Source organism: Myodes glareolus, chromosome 3 (assembly GCF_982192425.1).
Source record: "Myodes glareolus chromosome 3, mMyoGla1.1, whole genome shotgun sequence".
Lineage (NCBI taxonomy): Eukaryota > Metazoa > Chordata > Mammalia > Rodentia > Cricetidae > Myodes > Myodes glareolus.
The window spans coordinates 104,814,569-104,841,536 of record NC_142028.1 but is presented as its reverse complement, the minus strand read 5'-3'; the positions used below and the strand labels follow the sequence as shown (position 1 = coordinate 104,841,536).

General features: G+C 42.8%; 1 protein-coding gene across 5 annotated transcripts in view; it reads left to right on the top strand.

The window, feature by feature from the left end:
• The window catches only part of Adamtsl1 (ADAMTS like 1), a 924,007-nt gene that overhangs the window by 770,686 nt on the left and 126,353 nt on the right, over window positions 1-26,968 (top strand). For all 5 annotated transcript variants that reach the window (XM_087904876.1, XM_087904875.1, XM_087904874.1 and 2 more), the window contains one exon: window positions 5,553-5,682. In XM_087904876.1, coding sequence (XP_087761002.1) covers window positions 5,553-5,682 — 130 coding nt within the window. The remainder of the gene's footprint in view (window positions 1-5,552; window positions 5,683-26,968) is intronic.

Below are 26,968 nucleotides of genomic sequence, written 5' to 3'. Positions count from 1 at the left end.
GCTACAAATGTTTAACATTTTTCAAGCATTTCTTCTTCCCCTCCTCCTTTGCTGTGAATGGTGTGTGTGGATGTATGGATGCTTGTGTGCCGTGTGTGTGAGCTGAGGCATGTAAGTGATGTGACGTGCATGTAGGGGTCTGAAGATGACTTGAGGGGCTGCTTCTTGCCTTCCATCCTTTCTTCTGCCACTACACTGTGCAATCCCACCAGTTGCCTTGAAAAGCTTCCAGAAATTCTCCTGTCTCCGTTTCCCATTGACGTAGCCACGGGGATCTTAACCTGAGTCATCAGACCTCTAGGGAAAGCCCTTTTAAGCATTAAACTATCTCTCCAACCATGTTTCTTTTATTGAGAACTGTCCATTCAGTTGACTGGCCCATTTGTTGACTGGATTTTACATTTTCTTATGCTTACTTTGTGTAATTCTTTGTTTATCTTTAATATTAATTCCTGTCTGGAACATAGTTTTCCAGGATGTTCTTCTCATCCTATAGATTTTTGTTCACGCTGAAGAGTGCTTTCTTTGCTCTGCAGAAGCATCTTGGTTTACTGTGATCCCGTTTAGCAATTCTGGGAATTAGTTCATGTGTTACTGGAAAGCCGTTCAGAAATTCTTGCCTACACCTTTATCTTGAAATATTTTACCTGTAAGCTTTCTCATCCTATACTAAAGTCTTTGATCCGTCGTAAATGATTTTCAAGCAGAAGAAGTAGTCTGGGTTTGTTCTTCTACACATGCAAATCTAGTTTTTTAAAAGGCTGTCTTTCCTCAAATGTCTGATTGTTATACCTTTGCCAAAAGTCAGGTTGTTATAACCTTGTGGGCTTACTTCTGGGTCCTCTGTTCTATTCTATGGGACGTGTAAAGCTTATTTTGTTGGTATATAGTTAGAGATTGGGTATTGGGACAGTATCGCTCTTCTACTAAGGACTATGTTAGCCATTAAGGCCTTCGGCGTTTGCATATGACCCCTTCGATTGTCTTTTCTTCTTCTGTGGAGATTGTCACTGGAAGATTGATAGGATTCGCACTGACTGTAAACCACCTTAATAGAGCCATTTTCACAACATTAAATATGTTATTCCTGAGTATGTTACTTCCAGTTGCTTTTCGGTTTCTTTCTCCCAGGCCTTAAGCACTTCCCTGTGGAGGGTTTGTTCGCATGTTAAGTTAAATTTATTCCTAGGTGTTTTGCTTCTTGTGAGTGTGATTTAGAGAAACAGTTCTAGCATAGCACAGCTCTAGATTCTGCATAGAACAGTAACATGGCTGCAGACTTCATCACTGTGACATAGGCCTGAGAGAAACATTTTCAATGAGAAAAATTTTGCTTTGGCTCACAGTTTACAGGGATTCCAGTCCGTAGTTAGAATCCTTCTCTGATAGATACCTGTGGTTGGTTGGAACATCATGCTGTAGGACCATGTGGAAAATAAAATGTGTTCAGATCATCCTCATTGTGGAGGACAGAGATCATTTGGCTAATGTATCTTTCCATTTGGCTAATGTATCTTTCCAGGGCACACTTCCAGTGACCCACTTTCTTCTCTAGACCTGGCCATCATACTATGATTCTACCAAGGGTATTCACTGATTAGGCCAGAAAGTTGTGCTGTTTGGACTTTTTATTGGTTAGGGGTTTATTGTTGTTGTTGGTGGTTGGTGGTGGTGGTGGTGGGTGTTTTGTTTTGTTTGTTTTGTTTGTTTTGTTTCTGAGACAGGGTCTCCCTCTGTTGCCAGTGTTGGCCCAGAACTCGCACTGATCCTACCCTGTAGTAGCCTGGCCTCACTTTAGTGGCAGCCCTCATTCCTCTCCTTCCTGGGATCCAGGACTGCAGGTGTGAGCTGTCACACCCAGCAAGGTTATAGAGGATCTGTTTGATCTTGGTTACCATGTCATGCAGCACTGCTTCTGCATTAGGTTACCACATTTTGGCATCGGTGACTCTATGGCTAGGTGGCATTTGTAAAATATTTCAACAGCATTGGTAGCAGTCTCAGGATTCAATCCCTTCCCCTTCCGCTGGCAACTGAACTCCCAGCTCATGAGCCTTCAGGGGATATCTCAGATTAAAACCATAACAGTAAGCTGCAGTAGTGACTTGTCATCATGGCTTTAAGAATCCTATACCAGCCTCACGGGAAATCACCGCCAGTAGCAACAATATCTTGTGATGTGTTTTGTTATGTCGTCATACTGTGAATTTCCAGATTTGGAGATCTGCCCACAGTTGGCATTACAGAATATAATAGAATGATTTGAATACCCATAAATCTTAATGCTCTGCCCTGAACTGGCCAATTCAAATTAAAGAAAATTTGGAAGCTATAAAAGCTTAGGGAGAAAGAAAGAAAATGCCGAAATGCCATGTCAGCCCCATGACAAATACCACAATCTATGAAAGATGAAAATAATGTCTTGGAAGGAAGGAAATCAATTTGGATTCAGTTTCCCAATATTACTTTTTTAAATGGTGCCTTTGCTTGATGACCTAGGTCAATCTAACATTGAGAACAATCTCTTGCTTGGGAGACTTGGGGAGACCAAGGGTAGAGTAGAAGAGAACTAACAAGCAGTAGGTGCTTGTACTGTGTTAGGTATCATTCAGCAATACAGAAGAGAAAGGAGTGGTACCCATCTCAGCAATAACTGCACACAAAGTTCTAAGCACAGATAAATATCTTTAGAAGTGGGTGTCTTCGCATATATAATTGTATATGGCTGAAAACAAATTAGCAATAATGTCTTGTCTCGCCACTACCCTTAAACTAAACGCCGCTGAAATGATTCCAGACAAATGTCTGGGTTATTTCTGAAGATCCCCAGGGAAGCAGATATGACAGGCTCTTGGTATTTTTAAATGGTAATGCTGTCAGTGAGTTCTTAGAACTTCAGATACACTCAGCTCCACCATTCAGCAACTGCGTGACCTCGGGCAAGTATTTTCATGCTTCTAAGCTTCAGTTCGCATTTCTGTAAAACTGGAGTTAACATACTGTTTGCCACATAGAATTGTAGAGAGAATAGAGTGATGTATGCTAGGGACTGAGGTACACAGCACTTGGACCCTAATGGACACTGTAGATGTTAGATGTTGTGACTCCAGGCAACAAAATAAAATGTCTGCTCCAAGGACTCATTAAAGTGTTTCTGTGTTCTGTGAGAGTTATCTACCAAGGAGCCACTGTTAGTCACTGCTCAAAACACTACACCAGCACCATCTAGGGTGTGCAGGTGTCTCTGGGGATAATTGTTTTCCATGGTTGTAGTCACTGTGCATCTTATGTGTTGGTTCAACTATCAAAGTAGGTCACTGAAGAAATTAAATAGAATTAAAACAAAACCAGCCAGGAACAGAGTAGCCTACAGAATGACGGATAGTAAAATATGATGTCATACATCACTTCCAAACACAGCAATATCCCTTTCATTAAAGTATAATGTGTTTGGTCTTGGGTCCCTAAGGTTCTCATTTTATTTGTTGGTTGGTTGGTGGCTACCCTCTTCTTCTGTCCTGCTCCTTCTACACTAAAACATCACGTTTTACCATTAGTAGCATTTTTAAAATATTTTTGACATTAAAATATAATTATTACTTACCCTTCCATTTCTGCCCTCCAACCTTTTTCATGCATCCTCCCTTGCTCTGTCTCAAATTCGTGCCCTCTATTTCTTTTACATTCAGACACACACACACACACACACACACACACATACACACACACTGAGATACACAGCACCTGGGTCATAATGGACACTGTAGATGTTAGATGTTGTGTGTGTGTTCGTAAATATATAAATATAACCTCAGTTCATGTAAAGTAACTTGTATGTTTATGATGTCAGGGGTGAATACTGCTGGTTGTTAGTTCATTGGGGATTCTTCCCTGGGGAAAACTATTTCTCTTGCTCTCAGTATCCCTTAGTTACCTGTACTTCTTCTCTAGGGTTGAGAACCCATCAGATTTACTCCTTTTGTATTAGCAAGTCTATTGGCGCCACTCCTGTTCAGGTAAAGTTTAAGCATGTGAATAAGACTTCACGGATGTAGTTTCTCTGAGATTTCTAAGCAACAACATCTCACAGACTGTTCCTCTGGCTCTTATAATCTTCCTGTCCCCTCTTCTGCTGTGATTCCTGAGCCTCAGGCACAGGAGATGTGTGACAGATGTATCAACCGGGACTGGGCACCCCAGAGTCACTTGTTGTCTGTATTTTGATTGGTTGTGTTTCTCTGTAATATCTCCATCTATTGCAAAGACTCGTTTCTTTGATGAGGGGTGAGGCCTGTACCTCTCTGTGGGTATATGGATAACTATTTAGGATGAAGTTAAGAATTATGTGGCTTGGTAAAGTGACAGTAATGGGTTCTCTACCACGATCTGTGATTTCGCTAACTCCGGATAGTTGACTGGATTTTCCAGTACCAAGCATGACTGCACTCCTGTTGTATGGGTCTTCAGTCCAATTGTAAAACCCTTGGTCACCACTGCTGTATGTGCACCATATTGCACTCCTGAACTTATCACACTGTGCCATTCATTGTTTTGGTTATGAACATCATAACAAAGTAGGATTATTGGTTGCTTCCCTCCCTATGAAACTTGCATAGTACCTTCTGTTACCACTGTTACCATGGAAACTAGTCCTCAGGGAGGAGGCTTTCAGGTCAGAAAGAGCTCAATCATCTCGGTCATGTGTCCAAACTACATGTCATCTTCAAGCTCTGAGAGGCAACCAAGTGTAGCAGCAACAGCCTAGGTTGGAGGAGTCTCTTGGACAACCCTGAGCAACAATTCAAAATGAGGTTTCTTATGCCTGGTGTTTGGACTTTTGTAGATAGTCTATGGATCTTGCGGGAAGCATTGTCAGCCCAGATGAGAATTTTTCATTTAAACTGTATATTCATCTACATATTCATATGTGTCAGATGTAATTTTAGGTAGATAATAACACTTCCTTATGACCTTTTTCAGACATCCTTATTATTATTTTACCCTATTCTTCCTTTTCTGTATTAAATCTCCCTCCTTTCTAATTAAAGTCCCCCATTTTTCTACCTTCTCCTTAAATTACTTGTACCCTGCTGATCTCCCTTCTACTTCTCCCCCAACCCCCTTCTCTGACAGTAGTCCCTTTTGATTTTCCTGGTTCCTACAGTTACTCCAGGCTATATACTCACATCTGAAGATTTGGAACTAGGAATTACAGATGAGAGAGAACATGCTATGTTCTTTTCTGGGCCAAAGTTACCCTTCTCAAGAAGTATAATGAGAGAGGCCCTAGGCTCACGAGTTCCTCCTTTCCGGTGGAATAACTACTTTTACAAAGTTGTGGTGCCTGAGTTCAAAGTCCACCGAGCTGCATGCCCAGTCCTAGATCGAGTGATACTTAACAAGATTGGCAGCGCTGGGCTTCCAACTATAGCCCCTTGTGTGCAGTGAGAGTCCCACCCCTCCGAGGCCTCCCACCGGCTGCCTGTCTACACTTCATCACCCGAACACACACCCACTCTGCACTCTGGTCTGACAGTGTGATTTGTACCCAGGTGTCCAGGAGGCTGTGGTGAGCTGCCTGAACAAACAGACCCGGGAGCTTGCTGATGAGAAGCTGTGCGTGACCAGCCAACGGCCCCCACAGCTCCTGAAATCCTGCAATTTGGACCCCTGCCCGGCAAGGTAAGGGATGTGTTGCCGCCCCTGCCAACCGTGAGCGTATGTTGAACTGGGTGCATCTCTCTATGGGCGACAAAGGAACACTTATTGTTACCCAGTGTTTTGAAAACCAATTAGTGTCAGTTCAAACTTCTAGTCAAATCCACTTAAATTTAATTGAAAGCAGGGCCCTGGAATTTTAGCCCAATCAGTGGTCATATAGTCCAGAGGCTCCATACCCAAAGCAAATTTATGGCATGGCTGTTATGTGCATGCAGTATTCTGCTGCTTTCCCCTGGAGTGAAAATGAACTGGCACAGACTTCATGATCTAGGCTGCCTCTTAGCCTGTGTCCTGAGTCCTCACACCACAGTAATAAGCTGACTTTCAAATTACAGAGTGTAAGGTACTAAAGCATCTGGGTGGTATGACAGACCCACTGTGAAATCTGCGTGCACACAGCGTGCAGATTCGCTCTAGTATGCGCTGGGGCGTGTATGTATCATTCCATATGCGTAAAATCAATTAGAGCATTTCATTGTTCAGCCTTGCCTGCGTCTCATTATCGCCCAACCTTGAGTCTTCACTAATCAATCCAATCACTGCTTTGCTCCACACAATTTTATGGTGTCTCAAGAAATTCGTCTTTTTTTTTTTTTTTTTTTTTTTTTTTTTTTTTTTTTTTTTTTTTTTTTGGAGCAAACCCCCTGTACAATTCTGGTTTGGAAGGGATATATTTGAGGCGTTAAAGCCAGACTTGCAAATCTACAGCTGCTTTAAGGAATGTCACTGGATAAGGTCATGTCCTAGATACGAAAGGAATGTTGCTTCTGAATATTTCTCATTCCTATGCAAAACCCATCATATAGGAGTCACTGTATTGTTGTCAGGTGCTAACAGGAGTTTGCTGGTAAAGCCCGTGAGCTGATTATCTTCTTTCTCAGCCAGCTCCAGGAGTCTCCTTTCTTTGGGACTTAAAAGAGACAGATTCAGGCCTTCTCCAGTCACATGACACAGCTCCTTGGTGACTTTCTGGTCACCAAAGTTGTTCCATATAGTGATCTGAATGGCAAGACTGGGCTTTTGCCTTCAAATATAGAGGCAGACATGGTCCCCAGCACCACATCCTCCAAGGCAGCAGCCAGCCACCTGCCTGAAGCAGCTCCACTCTTCAGAACAAAGCAAGGAAAACTAGAGAGTCAAGGGCTGGACAAAAAGAACCAGACAAGAGAGAAGCTAGATCCAGCTTGTGAAACTCCACACAAGGCTACATCAGAGCTGCTATAGGCATGTGTGTCTGCCACAACTAGTCCCTTGTCTGCCTAAACCTCCCGGCTGTTCAGGTGTGTAACCCTATGGCTTTGCTTGGTTAAAAAAGTATACAAACTCCTCTACTTAGTGTCAGTCAGTGCCCCATATTAAAAGAAGGCTGCAAGACCCTTGGCTAGAAGGCCAACAGGCCAGGATCTCATCCTACCTGCCACCAAATAGTTGGATGGCCTTGAACAAGGTGAGTGCTCTTTCTGTCCCCCCAACTACAAAATGAAATTATTGGGCAAGGTACCATGAGGTTGCCGTGCCATGTGCGAATATCCCATGAGAATTCATTATTCCATCGGCAGACGTTTCTCACAGCTACCACCTCTTCTGTGTGTTGTTAACTGATGTCCTTTATGACCTGCTCATTTTAGCACATTCCAATGCTGTGGTGAGCCGAGGCGAAGCCAGGGAGTCAGTACTCAGACTGGGTGGAGATTGCTGACATGTGTAACCACCAAATCTATTCTTTCTCTGAACAGAAAATAATAATAATAATAATAATAATAATCTGCAAGAATGCTTTCTCATTTTCAAAGAGCTAACTAAGTTTAATTTAGATAATGTTGCTTTATCCCTGGTCCTTTTTAATTGATTCTCCTGCGGACTGTTTCAGGGTATCTTCAGAGCAATCCCCTCTTCCCAGTCTCCTTGGGGTAAGATGTATACACATGTGTGGTAAAGGTGTAGCTATGTACATTTCTCCCCTACATCCTCAGTCTAGTCCGGGGTTATTTACATCTTTAATTCACCAATCTTCATCAGGCTTCTGTGTTCCCTGCTTTTTGTTTGTTTGCTTGCTTGTTTTTATGTATCTTATGGTAGGTACAAACTTTCAACAATCCTTTATTCGTTTGGCCTTTGTTAAACTCCACATGCTTTTTGGGAAAAAAGAAAACCATATCATGTTTATACTACATACAGAAATGCTGCAAGCCTTCACTAGGGCCTGTGAGGAAACTTTGGGTTAAGATAAGCATCCCTCCTCTAGGAGTTGTCAGTTCGATGACGGTTGCTGAGGAAGCCACCAGTCTCTCATACGCTGGGACTAACGCTATAACATCCAGTGTCTTTCTGGAGCAGCTTCTGAGGCCCACGCTTGGTCCTTCTGGTGTCCTCTGTGTGATACTGGATTGGTGGCAGAAACACATGGCTGGCTCCCACCAGCATTCTCACATGCCACTTTCAGGCCTGGTCACTCACAGCAGGTTGGAAGGACACTCTGACTTTTCCAGCTGTCGTTTGTATGTCTGAGTGCATATGTGTGCATGTGTACATCCCTTACCTTGTTTAGAGAACTTTCAAATAAACAGTAGTTTCTAAGGAAAAGGCTAGATTTTTTTTTAAGTTCCTACTCTCAGTTTTATATCTTGATCCTTCTCTCTTGATGTCAATAATCTAGGAACCAAGAGGTGACCGTGTTTGAAATTAGCAAGGTTTAGTGCATGTATGAATGAGAGCCGGAAGGTCTCATTGCTATTCCTATCCTCTTTCTCATCTGTCTCCCGTCTTCCAGGAGATGTTTAAAATGCCATTATTAGTCTCCTTTTCACAAACTCAAGGCTTTAATCATCAAGATGAAATGTATATATATATATATATATATATATATATATATATATATATATATAGGGTTATAGCACTTACATTACCACTTATTATACAGAATACTCCAAGTAAGGACAGACACAAGGGGACATGGACAGAGGGGACAGGGACAAAGAGGTTCGGTAGTGAGCAATAACCAGCAGAAAGTTTGGTACTGGGAGGGCAGGGATCAGATGGTGGAGGAAAACTATTCATTCCTTTGCAACCTTCCCTAAAGTTCGCCGTGAAGCATTGGATGCAGCCTTGTTTGTAGACCAGCAATGAGAACTTTCTTCAAAGTTGATAGGAAAGGAGTTACTGTCGTGGAGCAGGGAACTCCTTGTGCATATTGAAAACTAAGTAACTTAAGTCCCTGAGACTACACCAACTTCCCCAGTGTGTCATCAGTGGGCGATGCTGGCTCAGAGAGAACTGTTCAAAGGAGCCAAGAAATCAGTCTCCCATTCCCAGTTTGTTTGCCTTTTAAAAAATAGACTCTCCCTGGGTGTTCTGATTAGTTAAGTAGTTCATGAAGAAACCTGTTCTTTAAAACTCAAGGCAACACCAAGGAAGAGAAGGTAGAAAGATGAGAGGGTCCAAATGGCTACAGTGAGATAGTGTCTTCAACATGATAGAGATGCTGCAGTCATGAGCTCTGAACAGTATGACTGCCTGCTCATGACCCGCAGTGACCACACCAGCCAATGTGCCCTTGTGTGGGGAAGAAAGGTTCAGAAGGTCCTATCCCTGAATGGAGGACTATAGGGGATCAAGGGCTGTTGAGGGAGAGAGAATCAGTTGTCTCTAGGGATAAACTTCCTGATAGGTTCTCCAATTCTAAGCACATGTACATGCAGGCAATGCTAACCTGACTCAGTGGATTGTGTGTGTGTGTATACACGTGCACGTGCACGTGTGTATGTGTGCATGTGTGTGTGTGTGTGCACGCACGTGTGCACGTGTGGCAGTCTGACAGTAGTAATTATAGAAGAAGAAGCCATGAGTCAAGAGGAGGTACGGGGACATGGGAAGAATTGGACGGGGAAGGAAGGACAGAAATAATGTGATTACAGTATATTCAGCAATTAAATTTTTAAAACAAAAGATTTTTTAAGAACCATCACGAACGGCATTTATTGCTCAGAAAGCTCAGCTTTTCACCTAGCGCTGCTCTCTCATCCCCAGGACACTCAGAAAGACTCGCAAGTAGATCTAAGCCTCTCGGGTCACTTTCAGCAAACTTTTTAAAGGCTACGGATGTTTCCAGATCTTCATTTCATCTTTAAAATGGGATAACTTTTTAGAATGAGAGGTATAGTGAGTCACAACTACAATCTCAGTTCTTGAGTACTGGGGTAAGAGGATTGCCATGGACTTGGTGTGAGCCTAGGCTATGCATGGTCAGTTCCAAGCCAACATAGGCTATGTGGTGAGACTCTGTCAATAATAACAACAGCAGTAACAATAATTGGATCTGTGCTGAGATGTAACTCAGTATTTGGGTACTTGACTAACATTCATAAAACCCTGGGGTCAATGCCCTACCTCCCCATACAAACGCACACACATATACACATACACACACACAGACACACACACACACACACACACACACACACACACACACACACACAGACATCTTCTTGCCAGGTATGAGAGCACATAGCTAAAATTCCAGAGCTCAGAAATAGAATCAGGAGGGTCATGAGTTCCAGGCCCACCTAAGGTACCTGAGACTCAAAAATTAATAATGAAGAAAAATAAAACAGAATCACAATAGTCACTCAGAAAAACGCATTGTTGTCTTTAGTTTTGCTGAGAAATGATAGTTGTAATTTAAATGAAAGCATGATTTTTTTTAAAAATTCAAGACAAATTAGATTAGATCTCAGCTGTCTTAATAAACAGTGACTATCTCCCTGGCTTATAATAGCAGTGACATGAGCAGCTCATGCAAGCCAGAAGTCACCACTTCTAAAAAAAAAAAAAAGTATGACTGTTATTAATTATAAGCATTTGATAGCTTGGCCAGCGTGTGTTGAAAAGATTTGGTAAATGTATGTGGAGGAGGGGAGCAGAGTCAGCAATGAAAGCCAGATGACTGAAAATGAAGGAAATTCCAGGCAATTTCTGCAGCTTTGTTCTAACATACTTCTTCAACTAAACTTTTATTTCTGTGCAGCAGAGAACAGCTGAGTGGTGCCGAGGAGATAAACAGTGGAGGGGGGAGCTCCTACTTCCAGGAATGATGCTCAGCCCCTTCCCTCTCCTTCTCCTGCTCCCCACCCCCTGTAGTAGCCTCAGACTCTTTGCTCAGGCCTAGGACTGTTCTTAGAACTAGCAAGAATAATATAAGCTGGGAATCCTTATTTAAGGGGAGTGTTTGGGTCACAGAGTCCCCTCTTTAAAAGCAGACCAGAACGCCCACTTTATTGTGCACTAAAGACCCATGCACATGGATGGCATGTGATTTCCAACTTCAAGTTTTCTTTTATACTTGCTTAAAATGGCCAGAGCAAAAGGTGTCACCTTTTAAGACAGCCATGTTTTCATTTAGCTGATAGAGATTTCAAAGCATCTCAGGTCTTGTTTTAAGGGCTGCTATTTCAACACATTCTCTAAAGATTGGTTTATCTTCTGCTGGTTCCCCAAGTTTCCACATGCTGCCTTTTGACTCTGTCCACACTAACTTTTAAATTTATAAAGCAAAAGCTCACCAAAGTTCACCAACATCCAGAGAAATGAAGTCCAGATTTGGAGGCCATGCCCTAGTCGGCAGAGTGCTAACTTTTACTACCATTGCCTTCTCTGGTATATCCAGGTCTATCTTCCACTCTCCCCTTCTACTGATGGGTAGGATACAATCGAGGAATGAGCTTCTTCAGTGTTGAGACTCATTGGGTCAGTGAGAAAATGTGCTAATTCTCCACCAGGAACGTTAGCCCAGGGATCAGAATGGTTCCAGTAACAGTTTGGTACCAACAAAAATAAAAGCAACCTTGTTGGGAGGCTAAAATCACTTTGTGTGCATAGATTATATCGTGTGAAGCTAGAGAGAAAATTAAGCAACTAAATGTACCATTTCAACATGTCACCAAAAGAATGTATGACTCATCCTAAAAAGATGCAAACATCAGCTTTAGGTAAACCCATCTGTCAAGTTCTAAAAAGGAAGCCTCTTCTGGTTTCTTAACTCATAAAAAAGTTGGATGTCCCCTTAGACCTCAAAGCCCTGCCTAACCTCCGTGAAGTCTTCATGTAGACCATTGGCCTCTGGTAACTTTCTGCACAAAAGTTAAAGCAGAGAGCCTTTTACATTTCACTCCTGAAAAAGTCAAATGAAACGGGCATTTTCATGGCCAACAGGCTGCTGGTACCAATCCTCAAAATGACCAGAACACAAAACCCCATCTTGAAGATGTCACCTGTTGAGGGAAGACTTCAATGGTGATAAGGCCATCACATGTTTCTGAGGGAGCTTGAGGCTTCAAGGTGGCTTCTTTTTGGAGGAGGTAAAGCCTGTGCTGCATAGTGAGAGGCAGAACTAGGGTCTTCCAGGTGAAGGAAAGAGAACCTATGTCAGAGTACAGGAAAGACGAGAAATAAGTGCCTTAAAGAGCAGACTGAGGCCAGGCCGGGGGGTGGAGGGAACATGGAGGTGTTTAGAGCTTAAACAGGGTCATAAAAGAAGCAGTCTTACTGACCCTTACTGACCATCAAAGACAAGAAAACAGTGATGGCTAGCTTTTCTTATCACCTATGGATCTCAAATTATTCCTTGTGACAGAATAAGAAGTGATGTATTCTGCATGACGTTTTCAGTGACAAAGCAATACAAATGTTAGCATTTTGCTTGCTCTCTCCAGTAACACAGTGTGTGCTGACTTAGCCTGTCCAGCTGACAGGATAATGGTACCCCAGGTGAGGGTGTCATGAAGGAAACCATCATCGTGCTTGCTAAGGATGCTTGCTCACTGAAGCCCTCCAGCCCCAACATTCTGGGATCCTTGGAAGATAGGGACTATTTCCTATAGAATCAAAGTTTTGCAAATGAGAAAGAAACTGTGCATGGATCCTATTAGAAAAAAAATACCTGGAATCACATTTAATGCAGAGGAACATCTCTGCATAAAATAGGAACTGGCTTCCCTGATAAAGAACCGTAGCACGTACTGAGAATAAGATTTCACTTTCCATATGAAACACTTAGGGCCATCATTAATGCACTGAGGACAGCTGCAGACAGAAATGCGGAATGTTTTCACAACACCTTAATTGCATTTGTATGTGTGCAAAGGATATAAAATGCACCGCATCCCTCTATTGAGACGTTTATGATGCCCTAAAAGATAATCAGAATTTCTCTTTATTCAGTCTCCATTGAGTAAGCATTTATTGACTGTCCTATGCCAGGCATCATGCTGTGCTTATCATTATGAGTAAAACCCTCTTTATTTTTTGCAGCTGGGAATACCAGGTCTTAAGGATGGTTAAGGTTTTATCTTTTGGATATGGCCACTTGTTCGCTTGTTTGAGGTTTTGTTTTGTTTTTCTTTGGTACTTGAATTCTATCTACGGCCACAACCATACTATGCAAGCTCTATATGACGGAGATACACCTCAGCTCCATATATTTTAAATCCTGATGTCTTACAGACTGTCCAAGGTAGATATCAATTAAACAGCCCCAACATTCTTCACTGCACCAAAGCTGCCATACACACACCAGTCATCGGTCCCATTGTTCACAGGCACCCTGAAGATGGAAGTGCCCCCAGCAGATAGCATGATCCCATGGATGTAGGAAATAACTGGGGATCTGACAGTTCAGAAATGTTACCGCTTACGAGCAGTTAAGAGAACGAAAATGGCACCTCTCAAAGTAAGAATTTCATATTTTAAATTTTTTGCCTTTCCTGGCAATCTGTTCCTAAAGACCTGGAGTTAACGATGTCAAAGATTTGTGCAAAGCTTTGAAATAATTATTATAGGGCCTAAGTGTAAACAAAGCTTTGAAATAATTATTATAGGGCCTAAGTGTACACAAAGCTTTCCTTGGAAGTTTTAAGCAGAAGGCCTCATAAACAGTTTAGCTAAAAAGCTCTTTCGAGTTTGATGTCTCTCAAACTGGGAGAGCCAAGCTGCCAAAAGACTCAGGAAAGGTATAGCTCAGAGGACATGTTTAAGAACACAGAGGTGAGAAAGAATAAAACAGCTCCCAGCCACACTCTGTGTTCATTGCTTTCCTGTACTGTCCTTGGATAATCATTGTCCTTGGACCTGACAAACATACAAGAGTTACAGACTACATTTGGGGCAGGTAAAGGCAGTCCACACTCTGTAACTTGTGCTATCACTACTCACCCTGAGTGGACATAAGTCACCTTTTGGGCCACCCAAGGGATCCAGCTATGTGATTCAAAAAGCCAGGACATTTCTTCTCCCAGGTACAAAGCCCGATAATTACTCCTGTATGGGTGACAATATAAATACATAGAGGAGCCATGATTTTCATTATGAGTGCATGTATCTCTGGGAGAGGGAGCTCATCAGCATCTCAGTATTTTTGTTTCCTTTTTTTAAGAACCATCTTTTCCATAGATAGAACCTGGACAAGAATGAGGAAATGTTCAAGATGAACACTGTGGTGGTTTGAATGAGAATGGCCTCCATAGGCTCGCTCATATATTTGAATGCTTAGTCACCAGGGAGTGGAACTGTTTGAAAGGATTAGAAGGATTGGGAGCTATGATCTTTATTGAAGTGAATGAGGCCTTGTTGAAAGAAGGGTGTCATTGGGTAAGGTTTTGAGGTTTTAAAAGCCTACTGCAGGCCCAGTGTCTCTTGCTGCTTCCCTGTCTATGGATCAGGATGTGAAGCTCTCAGCTCCAGGTCATACCACCATGCTACCCACTACGATGATAATAGTTTATCACTGAAACCATAAGCAATCTCCCAATTAAATGCTTTTTTTTGTAAGAGTTGCCTTGGTCATTGTGTCTCTTCATGGCACTAGAACATTGCCTAAGACAAACACCAAAAGGAGACTTCACGATGCTAAATATTCCCCATCAGAAAAATGAAGTTCACTTAAAATAAAAAGACAGGGTGGGGCTTTGAACTCAAATAAATGTTGTGGTTCTTGTTTCTTTAGGGTCTAGGACTGCCTACTTGAGTTACTGTATGATTAAATTGCTTTTCCTATCAAACAAAGTTAATTATTCTGACAACAGAGGGGGATTGTAAGGACGAGGACATGAAGCACTCAGCTGGTCTCTACAGCAGACAGAGAAACAAGAAACTTCCCAATTCCTTAAGCCTTACAGTCCAAGATCTTTGTACTTATTTCCTACTCATTGCAGCTTGTCCTAAAATTTGTTAACCAAGTAACAGTGGGAGCAAAGTTAAGAGAAGATATGAATAATCTAGCCTTGAGCCAGCCTCCTGCCTGAAAGGATCTGGCTTAGGCAGCACGAGACAAGGAAGCAGGATTTCTGGTCTCCATGGTATCCACAAGTTCTTCAGAAGGTGGAACCTGTTGGGAAATTACAGTTGGCGCTATTAATTAATCGGATAAAGTGAGTTTTAAGCACCTCAATGAGGTGAAGAAATGAGGACAAAGAAGACAGAGTTCAACATCCCTGTCTTAATCACTGTTCTGTTGCTGTAAAGAGACACCATGACCAAGGCAGGTCTTATAAAAGAAATCACTTAACTGGGAGCTTGCTTACAGTTTGAGAGGGTTGGTCTATTATTATCGATTATTATTGTGATGGGAGCGTGGTGACATGCACGATACTGAAGCAGAAGCTGAGAGCTACATCCTGATCTGCAGTCAGGGCCTGGTGTGGGCTTTGGAAACCTCAAAGCCTACCACCAGTGTCGCACTTCCTCCAACAAGGCCACACCTCCTAAGCCTTCTTATCCTATTGAAGAGTTCCACTCCCTCATGACTAAGCATTCAAATATATAAGGCTACGGGGACCATCTTATTCAAACCATCACAATCCCTAGACATGTTAATGTATTAGGACTCACAATGGGGAGTGGGGGGAATGGAGGTCCCTTTGGCAAATAAGATGACAGCAGAGAATGAACAACGGTATCTGTGATAAGTCAGAACAAAATCATGAAGTTTACATAAATTGTGCTCTTCAGAGTTGGTTGTCTCCACAAATACATATGTAAGGGAATAAGGAAGGTATAAGGAAAAGGGAATCAAAGAGAGTGGAGGAGGAAAGCAAGGAAAATCCAGCTGTGCTACAGACAATAGCCTGAGCCCTGCTTTGAATGATACAGTGTTCTAATGCTCACATTTCTTTGTTACAATTAATATACCACTGATCTTCTGTCTCAGTGATGGAATATGACCAAAAGCACCTTCTTTAAAGAGCTGGTTCTGGTTTCTGGTGCCAAAGAGCTAATGTCCATACTGCCAGCTGTAAGCTGTCCGACCATATCTTTATCTGCACAGGAAGGACAGAGGGAGAGCAGGAAGTGGGGTAAGGCAGTAAACCTTGAAAGCCCACCCCGGTGATGTAATTCTGCTACCAAGGTGGCACCTTCTAAATATTCCATAACTTCTCCCAACACTGTCACCAACTAAAAATTGAGTGATTAAGTACATGAGCCAATGGGGATATTTATCAGTTAAGTCACCACACCAGGCATGGGGCCAATCTCTTAATATATGTTATAATGTGTAATTTCCCCATAAACTTACAATAATCCTATTCTCGTCCTGCATTTAGATATGAGATAAATAAGTCTTTAGCTCTGTGGTTCTCAACTGTCCTAATGCTGTGATCCTTTAATACAGTTCCTCATGCTGTGGTGACCCCCAATCAGAACATTGTCTCATTGCTACTTCATAACTGTAATTCTTCTACTGTCATGAATTGTAATATAAATATCTGATATGCAAGGTATCTATTATACAGCCCTGAAAGGGGGCACAACCCCACATGTGAAGAACCAACCACTGCTTCAGAGGGACACATAACCCCCAAGTGGTAGGTTCATAAAGCAGTCACTAAGAGCTTAGGGGTCAGTGCTTCCCTTTATCGATGATTATTATAGATCTCTCTGGCTGCTCCATTTCTATTTCAGGCACTCCTTGTAGGCCCGGGAGTTACCTTTGGGAAAAGTATCAATGCTAGTTGACTGTAGCCCATAACCCAGTAAAGCCAAGAAATCACAAGGTCTTCTTTCTTCGTCTCACGCTTCCAGCTACCCAGAACAGAAAGCGGCTCCTGCAGAGAGCTTGCACTGAATGGGAGAGAGTCAAAAGCCCATCAGAGCCAGCACTTCTCAGGGCAAAGCCAAAGCCTTAGGAAATGAAGCATGTAAAAAGACGGCTCAAACAGACCTAAGTGAATCCTTTAAACTCCTGTGCTGACTCATCAAGCATAGAACTCCGTTTCCCTTACAGTTTTGGTTTTTTGGGGTTTTTTTTTTGTTGTTGTTTTTTCTGAAGAAGAAGTACTGAGTCATCAAGAAAGATGTAGCCTAGGCTCACAAACCTGGAAGATGCCGCAGGCTGCCTTGGCACGTTGAAGTTTAGCTCTGCCATCACAAACAGCCATTGCCCCAGTTTGTGCTGAGCCGGTGTCTGCTAATGTAATAAATTATCACCACCTCTTGAGCATGTGCCTGCTCAAATGCGCACACACAAACACAAACACACTCTCCTCTGCCAAACTAGCTCCCTGCCTCCTTTTCTGGGCCATTTTTAAATAGTTCGCTTGTTCCTCCTGCCTCTCTCCTCCAGAGGCTTATTCTCAACAACTTGCCTTTTAACTTTCCAAACTCCTAGCTGGCTCTTTTGTACCTATTATGAAAAGCACAGCATTCCAATTCCTTCCACCCTCTCTCCTCATCCACTCAGGTCAGGTCAACTAAGTAAAAATAACAATGCAAAACTGCTCGAGCTAACAAACAACCGAGATGTACTTTTCTCAGCTCAAGCCCTTATTCCAGCTAAGGTTATGGACTCGGACAAATTAGGGTTACGATCCAGTGCGTGTGAATTCGCCAGCAGCTCGGCTGCGGAGAGCTTGTGTAACTTCTCAGAGCTCAGTCTCTTCCTCTTTAACCTCAAAAGGGCTGTTGTGAGGATATGAGCCTTAAGTGCTCCATGTGGTACCTAGCAATATTAAGTTAACAGGTATTAGTTTGGGATTTCAGAGGGGGGTAGGTTTATATATCTCTATAAGAAGTTGTCCCTATTTAGAGGAAGTAGGCAATTTTTGTGGACTTCAGAAAATTGGAGTTCCTGAGAATGTCTGATCCAAAAGTATCCCACAATTAACTCCAGCCCTTGGAGGGTAGCAATTTTCTGCTGACTAAAGGAAAATCCAGCTTAGTTCAGTGAACATTTTTTTAATTCTTTCTCTGCTATAGACTCTAGAAGAAAATCTTAGTCTGAGTCCCAGATCCTGGGCCAGGCACTAAAGTACAATGGGAGACCATTATACAAATCAATCACTTCAGCGTCAGGCAAGGCATAAGAGCTGTGGGTGAGACATGAGCAATTAACATAAAAACTGAATAAATGGTCATCTAATGTAGATTGAGGAAGGTAACCACCTAGATAATTATCTTAGCACTGTAGGTTAAAGAGATTTTTCCCCCTAAAGTTCTGATCAACCATGCTACTAGCATGCTCTTAGATATTCCCTAAGAATCTCAGTATAGACTTTCCCAAAGCCTTCAGGGTCATTTGTGCTTGGCCATCTGTGCCCTTTCTCTTACTCAAGTAAGCCTTAAAATACTTGATTCTCCTGCATAAAGGTCCCTATGCTTAATAACTAGGGAGCTGACATATTTTTGTACCAGCAATTATAGGAACTGGTTAAAAAAAGGGGGGGGTCAAATCAATTTACTGAAGGTTCCCTCAACCTCTGTACCTATGGACACAACCTGTCTATCACTTCCATACTTCTGTGAGTTCTCCTGGAAAGCCTGTTCCCTTAACCACCTCTATTATTTCAGAAGGTAGGAGAGAGACTTAGCCTATAAGGCACTTCCTTTGCCCTGCGTCATGGGGCAAAAGAGGGGAACACAAGGGCAGCTTGGCTCTTGCAATCCCTCTACCATGCCATCATCCGTAGCTATAAACTCAGGGATCACAAACTCTTGGGTTAAGAACATTTGGCAAAGCTCTCTCGACTCCACATAAGTGCGAGGTACAGAGCTATTGTTCCCTCGTTTTCTTTGAGCCATCCCTTCATCCCTTGCCACATGAGATATTTCAAAAGATCAGTTTTCTGGACCCTGCTGTCTGATCTCTCTTCCAAAAGGCTGCCTATTGTGTAAGTGTCTTTGGAAGCTTTGCCTGACACACACAGAGGGCAGTGTTAAGAGACGTTTGTTTGAAAGTCATCCTTCAAGTTGTTTTAAAGTTTAAAGAGTAAAGAAGAGGTCAGGAAATGTATGCCTCAGCTTTAGCCACATGGGTTCCTGCTCCATTAGTGGCAGAGGTGCACAGGGGAGGACTCTCTAGATCATTCCTGAGTGTGCTGGGGATGACTTTAGGAAATCAGACTCAAGATCATAATGTCAAGAAAAAAATGAAGCCTATTTAACAAATGCACCTACTTAGGGAATTTTCTAGAACTTAAAACATCATTTCTGTGGGTACACAGGCACTCCAAACTCTCCCCCACCCCTCACATTTTTCCTGCCTCAACTCCTTGCCTGGCTGAGCAAACCAGGAAAATCACAGACTGTATTACCTGAAGCTCATACAGTTTTACACTTTGTCAAGCTTTGGGATAAAATCACAGGAGGAAACTGTTAAAAGCAAGGTATTTATGGATGTAAAAAACCACCACAGCTAGACAGACACCATTTATCAATGCTCTTCTCTGTGAGAAAAAAAATAAAATATTGTTGGAATTCTAGTATGGGGAAGATGCTGACATAGAACCAGATCTTCTCCCAAGATGCGCCCACTGTCAAGTTCAATGTTTTGCAGTCTTCTGGTAATGGGACCCCATTTGTTTGCAATTGGGGGAAAGAGAGACAGTGAGCTGATGGCTCGGAGGCCGGGAAGACCTGCGTTTCTCTCTCCTATTTTCTTTGTTACCTGCCAGGCGCTTCCACAGATTTGAAGGCATATCCCAGGCACGCCCAGAAATATTTTATGTGAAAATGGGCACTGTCGCCGATTTGTATTTTTAAATTGATGGAGGCGGATGATCCAGCTGACCCATGGCAGTGGGAAATGAAACCACATGTGGGTTGGATTGACCCCACCTTGATTTAGAAGGGTAGATGCTGCTTTCCAGCTCACCTTTGTGATCTCAGCATCCCCAGGAAGGTATTCTGCAGAAGCTCAGCGGAGACGAGACTACTTGTTAGCACACGGAGTCTTGCTGCCGCTGTGTATCAGACAGGTGGAGTGTGTGGTTCAGTGGGTTGTACTCCTGACAAAAAGAAAGGTAGCAGGCTGGGGTCTGGTGTGCTTGGTGGTAATGTCTGACAACAGCTGTCTGGACTCTGAAGTGTATAAAATTCTCTTTTCATATTTATTTCTAGTAAATGAACTCAAAATGAAAGTTCATCCTAGCATTTTTACCAGTTCTGTAACTGCTAGTCTGCCACATAAAACATTTGGAGACATAAGCCCTAGACTATCTGACCAGGCTAGTATCTACTATTGTAAATAGAGACCTATGCCCCATGCCTTAGGTCCTATGCCCCATTCTAGATAATACTGATGGATCATCACTATACCAGTGAATCCATAATTTTTTATGGGTCACAGTGTGGTCAACCAGTTTTTGGAAGCAGGGTTCCTTCATGTTTGGTGATTGAGAGGATCAGGGCCATGGAAAGAATTTGGGAGTTAGCATAATAAAATAATTGTTTTATGACACTGGAAAAAAATAATTTGGGGGTTATTTAATTCTCACTACATCCCATCACTTCACCATTGAAAGATCAAAAGATTGCAGGGTTTCATTGTTTACACTCTAAGAAACCAGAAATCTGCAAGTTTAGCCAGTAAACTTGTCTAGAATTTTTGACAGATGAGTCCCCCTCAGAGCCTCGGGTTATAGACTCAGAGTGTAACTTGGTCCAGTTCTTCAATTTTATCTGTGAGGAAAGAGGCCAAAGGTATTAAGTGACTGGCCCAAGCAGACGTTGGCTGGTAATGCGTAAACTAAAAGCCGGAAAATGATTCCCAACTTTGAACGAGGCATTTATGATAAACAGGAAGACTCAAAGCTGTCGTGGTGAGCCAGATTGCAGCTGCAGAGCCAGGTCCTCAGTTCAAGCCCTGGTCCTGCCGCTCTTTCACCTTGTCCCTGACCAAGGTTTTAGCCTGTCACTGTCTTTACTTCCTTATCCACGTAAGGATTAGGTAGTACCCGTCTTAGGGCGGGCACGTAGGCTCCTCATTAGCATATGTGAGGCTTCTCTGATGAGCATCTGACTTGTCAGGGGGCAAGTTTGTAGGAGGCCCCAGCCGCTAAGAACACATTAAGAAGCTAAGTGACAGGTGGCCTGAGGGCCCAGGGAATCACAGGTAGACATAATATATTCTTTACTGGAAGATTTTCTTACCTTTCTGCAAAATGTTTTTACTTCTTCTCTGTGGTTTAGTCCTTCAATAGCAACATTTGGATTTTGTTGTTGTTCTGGGTTTTTTGCTTGTTTGTTTGTTTGTTTGTTTGTTTGTTTTGGGGGGTTGTTTTTGTTTTGGTTTGGTTTTGGGTTTTTTTTTGTTTTGATTTAGCTTTTTGTTTGTTTGTTTGTTTGTTTGTTTGTTTTGATTTTTCAAGACACGGTCTCTCTGTGTAGCTTTGGAGCCTATCCTGTAACTTGCTCTGTAGCCCAGGCTGGCCTCCAACTCACAGAGATCTGCCTCTCTCTGCCTCCCAAGTGTTGGGATTAAAGGTGTGCGCCACCACCACCCGGCTTTAGTAGTAACATTTAGATATAATATGTGGAGCTCTGTGAAGACCAGTTCCTCAGGTGCAGACCTTCACACTCTGTGTCCACAGTCATCAGCGATGACCCTGATTGTTTTGGGATGGAGAGGAGAGGTTAACCAGCAAAGCGAGAAATAAAAGAAGAAAATTTAAAAATGACTGCATTCACAGAGTTTGGGGGTCTTTTCCCCCTAGTAATGTAGGATATATAAATTGGAAATTCACTTGGCCTCCATATTGTATGGAGTAAAACACTCACCATGGTTTTCCCAAGCATAGGGCTTCTACTGTTATTCAGAATTCAGCTCTCAGAGTGCGTAACTCTTCCTGGTTTCCTCGCTGGAAAAGTGTGGGATATTCCATGTGACCTAGGGAATTCTAAGCTGCGTGCAGTCCAACAATTCATTGTAAGTGGGAAACAAGCAAAATTAAATAGAGTTGTTACTCTAAACTCAACAATTCTAAGAATAAGCAAAAGACCTGTTTTCCTGTTGCTGTCTCTTGTGCATGGGGAAGGTTACAGCAACAATGACCACAAGAATAACAACGGCAGCCGCCTTCAGCTGCTTTGCTTCGATTCCCTGAACAAGCGAGAGGTTAACAGAGAAGAATACAGGTCAGAACTCTAGATCAAGTACAGGGCTAGCTCCTGCATCCTTACTAACTGTGTGATCTGTAAGCCGTTTCAATTGCCACAACATAAAGGAGCACAGCTACAGGAGAGTAGCCATGAAGAACAGCTGAAATAACACATACGATGTCCTTGTGGCAGTCCCTAGTAGGGAGCACTGGAAGCCAGCGTGGTAATTAGCGGCATCCCTATTCTGCAATAAACAAGTTGACATTCAGCGAGCAGCATGGCCAACAGTATAAAACACTAGTGGAAGCAAAGTCCAGCGCTGGGATATTGCGACCCAGTATCAGTGGCCAGGGTGATGTGTTGACAGTATGCTCACATGCCTTCTCCTTGGTAAACAGGGAACCAGGGTGCTTTGTCAGTTCTATCAGATCCGAGTGTGTTTTAAAATAGTGTTTCAGGACTAAGAGTCCTAGCAAGAAATAGCATCATGTAAAATCAAAAACAAATGAACGATCTAACAAGCCAGTAGGAATCCAAATATGAGATTTCTGTTTGCTCAGACTTTAGACAGGCACAGTCCCATAAACTGTCCCGAGACAACAAAACATCTGAGTAAAACATATTCGACACAAAGAAGTCTTTGAGCCTAACTTGAAGAGTAGTCGTACGTAGTTTTTGTGTGGTAAGTATGAAAATGTTTGTGAAAACCCTCTGCTTCACTTCCCAAGTAAACAACATCCAGATCTAGAAAGGGTAGGTGCTTCTGTGAACAAGCAGGACACCAGTGAGAACAGCAGCATCCTGTTCTCCAGAGAGGTGTGTATATGTGAGCGTGTGTGCATGTTTGTGTGTGTGTGTGTGCACGTGCATGTGTACATGCACATGTGTGCATGTATGGGCTTGTGTGTGTATGTGAGTGTACATATGTGTGCATGCGTGCATGCACATGTGTGTGTAGATGTATCTGTGTCCAGAGGTAATATCATTGTGTGCATGCATGTTCCTGTGTGTGTATGTGTCTTTGTATGTGTATCTCTGAGTATATGTGCCTGTTTCTAACATCAGTGTGTATGTGTCTTGTCTATGCGCGTATATGTGTCTATATCTAATTTCTTTGTATGTGTGGCATGTGTGCCTCCCAGCTCTGATTGAATTAATTACCCCCCACACCAATATCTGGCTGCTTCTGGACCCTCGCTTATCAATCTCCTGAGACAGAGGTAGCAAGATATCTCCAAGGAAAATTACAGCCAGACTTGCAATGGATCTATGGGCTGCTCAGTCCTGGGAAAAGGCCTGCATGAAGCACCATGCCATCCTGTTCAACAGTCCTATTGGAACCCTTTAAAAGCTAACAGCTCTTGAGACAGCCAGGAAAAAAGATGTTGATCATTAGGTATGTCCTGTCCAGGAGTGGCCCAGGACTCATGAGTTTATAATGCAGCGATCTCAAGTCACTGTTGTCATGCAGGAGTTGGCGGCCCAGAGCACCTCTGCTCTCCAATCCCTCTTGTATACTCACGAGCACATGAAGAAAAACAAAGATGAGTAAGAGCCTAAAGTTTCTAGGGATATGCTAAACTTTCAATATTCTTCCCAACTCTGAGGTGAGGGTTAAGAACACCAGTTCTCCAAATGTCCCCTGCTCTCTCACCCCTCATTCTGCCCACACTTCTCTTTGCTTACACCTTTGGCCAACTATCACTTACGTGTCAAGACTCAACCTCATGCTCACTAACTCTGAAAGCCCTTCCAGGGCTTGTCTCCCTTCATGTCTAAGCCTATATTCTGTGCTCTCACACTTAACTGGTTTTATAATCTAGACTGGGAGCCTCAGGAAAAGGGTTTTTATCAGTTCTGTTTACTACTTTGCCCCTTTACATGGGTGCTAGCCCACAAAGGTACTCAATAGATAGTCCCAAAATGAATAAATGAATGGATAGCTTATATCAAGGACATGAATATCAAGGATCTTAAGTATCTGTGTTCCAATTTTTCGGCCTGATACTTGAAATATATAGCACTAGGCTTTGTGCTGTGACTGCACAGTTGCAAACATATGTTTGGACAAATTCGTTAAGATTATTATAGTCTTACAAGGCTTCAAAATATATGGTGAGAAAAGAGGAGGCACAACCTTGTTACAGATAATAAAACCAAATCTATAAACCCTGACACCAAAGGTTGATACTCACAAGCATTTCACTTAAAAAACTTGTAGATGTAAGTATCCATGTACAACAGGCAAATTTAAAACTGCTCGTGAGAGCTAACTCCAGGGGCCCTATTGATTTTCTGGGCCTTCCACACTGAACGCACCAAATGGATTCTCACTAGTAACCATTCACTCCACACCCCGAAACCCAAACTGAAGATGTGGAAGGCTGTGCTCTCCAGAAGCTGTAGGGAGGGCCACTGGTTACCTCTTCCTGGCACTTAAAGGTTTGCAGCAATCTTTAGCAGTTATTGACTGGAGCATGCTCTTCCTGGGTGTGGCCATATCCTTTTGTTCAAATATGTCTCCATGCTCAACTTTACCTTTTAAACAGGACTCTGTCCTATTGACCTCTTTTAAAATTTGCTCTGTAAAACCAGATCACACTCTGGTGGATTATGCCAGGAGTTGGGCCTTTCCATACCCATAGGGGCCACAGTTCAACCCATGAGGGAAATATAGTACTTAGGTTTGCGGCATTTCCATTAGAAATACCACTGTGTATGCAGAGATGTCCATCCTGACGTGATAGATATCAAATCATTTCCTTAACTCTGAAACACTGCATCCCAAACCTTAAGAGCTCATGCTCTTCTTGGAATGATGAGTAGGAAAAAAATAACCAAATGGGATCATAAGGTGACCTGAAACTTAGAACAGCAAAGTACGTGAACACGATAAGGGGAGCGCTCGAATCAGACCTTCAGGCAGGAACGGGGAATTTGGCTTTAGGCAGGGAATTTTGGAAATAAAGGCTCAAAATTGAAAAAGCAAGGAGTGTGTGGGAAGTGACTGGACCCAGCAGAAGCTCAGTTTATTTGATCACTCAAAAAAAAAAAGAAGAGGCTTCACTGTGGGGGGTTAGTACACAAACACTAGTCATGGAAGATGAAACTGAGAAAAAGAAAACTTGAGGTAAATAACAAGAATATGTTTGTATGAAACAACAATTAACACTATGCTGATGGTCCCAGAAGTCCATTCTGCGGCTTGGACCACAGGAAAACAACTCTGGAAACCTGGAGTTAGAAATTTCCACCTAGGAGTCTAGACAAGCCAACTAAAATATCAAAGTTTACGTGTTCCAATTAATCAAATTGTAGGTAGGTGAATAGGCATGTGGGTGTTGGGACAGCCAATATCACTCTGGAAGAGTGTGGAGGTGAGAGAAGACACTAGTATTTTTACACAGTTGTCACTAGTCTCAGTGCTCTCCTGCCTGCTGCCCACTCCATGAAAGAGATATATTAGAGGTAAATACCGCGCCACTCATGAGATGTCATGCCATAAACATGACTTATTCCCACAGACTATTCAGTTCCTTAAAAATATCAGTCATAGGGGCCAGAGAGACGTGTCAGTCGTTAACAGCATTTATGCTCCTGCAGAGGACCCAGCCCCACACGGCAGGTCACAACAGTCTCTTAGTCCAGTCCCAGGGAATCTGGCCTCCCTTCTGATCTCCACGGGCTCCTGCATGCATGTGATGTACATCCATACACTCAGGCACACACATATAAGCCTAAAATAAAAATGAATGATTTCTTAATTCCAGCTTGCAAAGCTTCACTAGTACGATTTGTAATGCTAATCACCTCCCTTTGTTTATTTTGTGTTGAAAACTGATTGAGATGGTGAGGCAGCTGGCATGGTGAAAGCATTCATGTTGGCCACACAGTTCTCATGTGTAAGTCAGTGCTTTGCCACCTCAGGTGTTTGGTAATCTTGGCTGTGACTATTTTTATGGAGCCAAAACCTCATGCCAAGCAGGCCCAATTCCAAGAGAAGCAGGGCTCTATCTCCTAGTTCCTGAGCTACAGCAATTACAGTTTTATAGCGAGCCCTGGTTTTCCTGGTGCTGTTTATCATATATGCTTTTGGTTAATTTTCGGCCCTCTGGCATGGTTTTATTCCCTAATGTCTGCCATCTCCTTTGATGGTTTGTGTTTTTTGTAGACCCCATGGAGGGGTTTTCTAAAGTGCACTGGCTGTGGCAGATGAGTAACACATCCATCTGTTGTTGCTGGGTGTAATGGCGTCCCCCCTCTTCCTTGTCTATCTTTCTGTAACCCTCAATGATCCACTCTCTGGTCCTACGGGACAGAGCAGTATGGGAAGGGTAGCCTGAGTTCAATGCCCAGCTCTGAGGATACTGCTTCTTTCTCTGAGTTTATTTATCTACAAAACGAAGAGGCTAAACTGGAGAGCTATCTCAGCTGTGAAGTCCTTGCCTTTTGAACATGAGGGCCTACCTGTAATCCTCAGGACTCATGAAAAATGAGTCTGCCATGGTGCTACATGCTTCTAATCCCAGTGCAGGGGAGGCAGAACCAGGCAGATCCCCGAGTTTTGCTGTCCAGCTGCCCTAGCCTACTTTGGCAAGTTCCAAGCAAGTTTCCCCTGAAAAGGGTAAATGGTTCCTTAAGAATGACTCCTGAGGTTGTCTTCTGGCCCCCACACATGCACACACACACACACACACACACACACACACACACATGCATACGCACATGCACACGCACACACACACACCAAGATGCTGACACCTGCCTGCTTGCTTCTGAGTTGGGAGGATTAGGTGAGACCCCTGCACCATGTAAATACCATGGTTGCAAATGTGTCTCACATTTTCTGGACGCGCACAGTCTTAGCAATCAGCCATTCTCACCA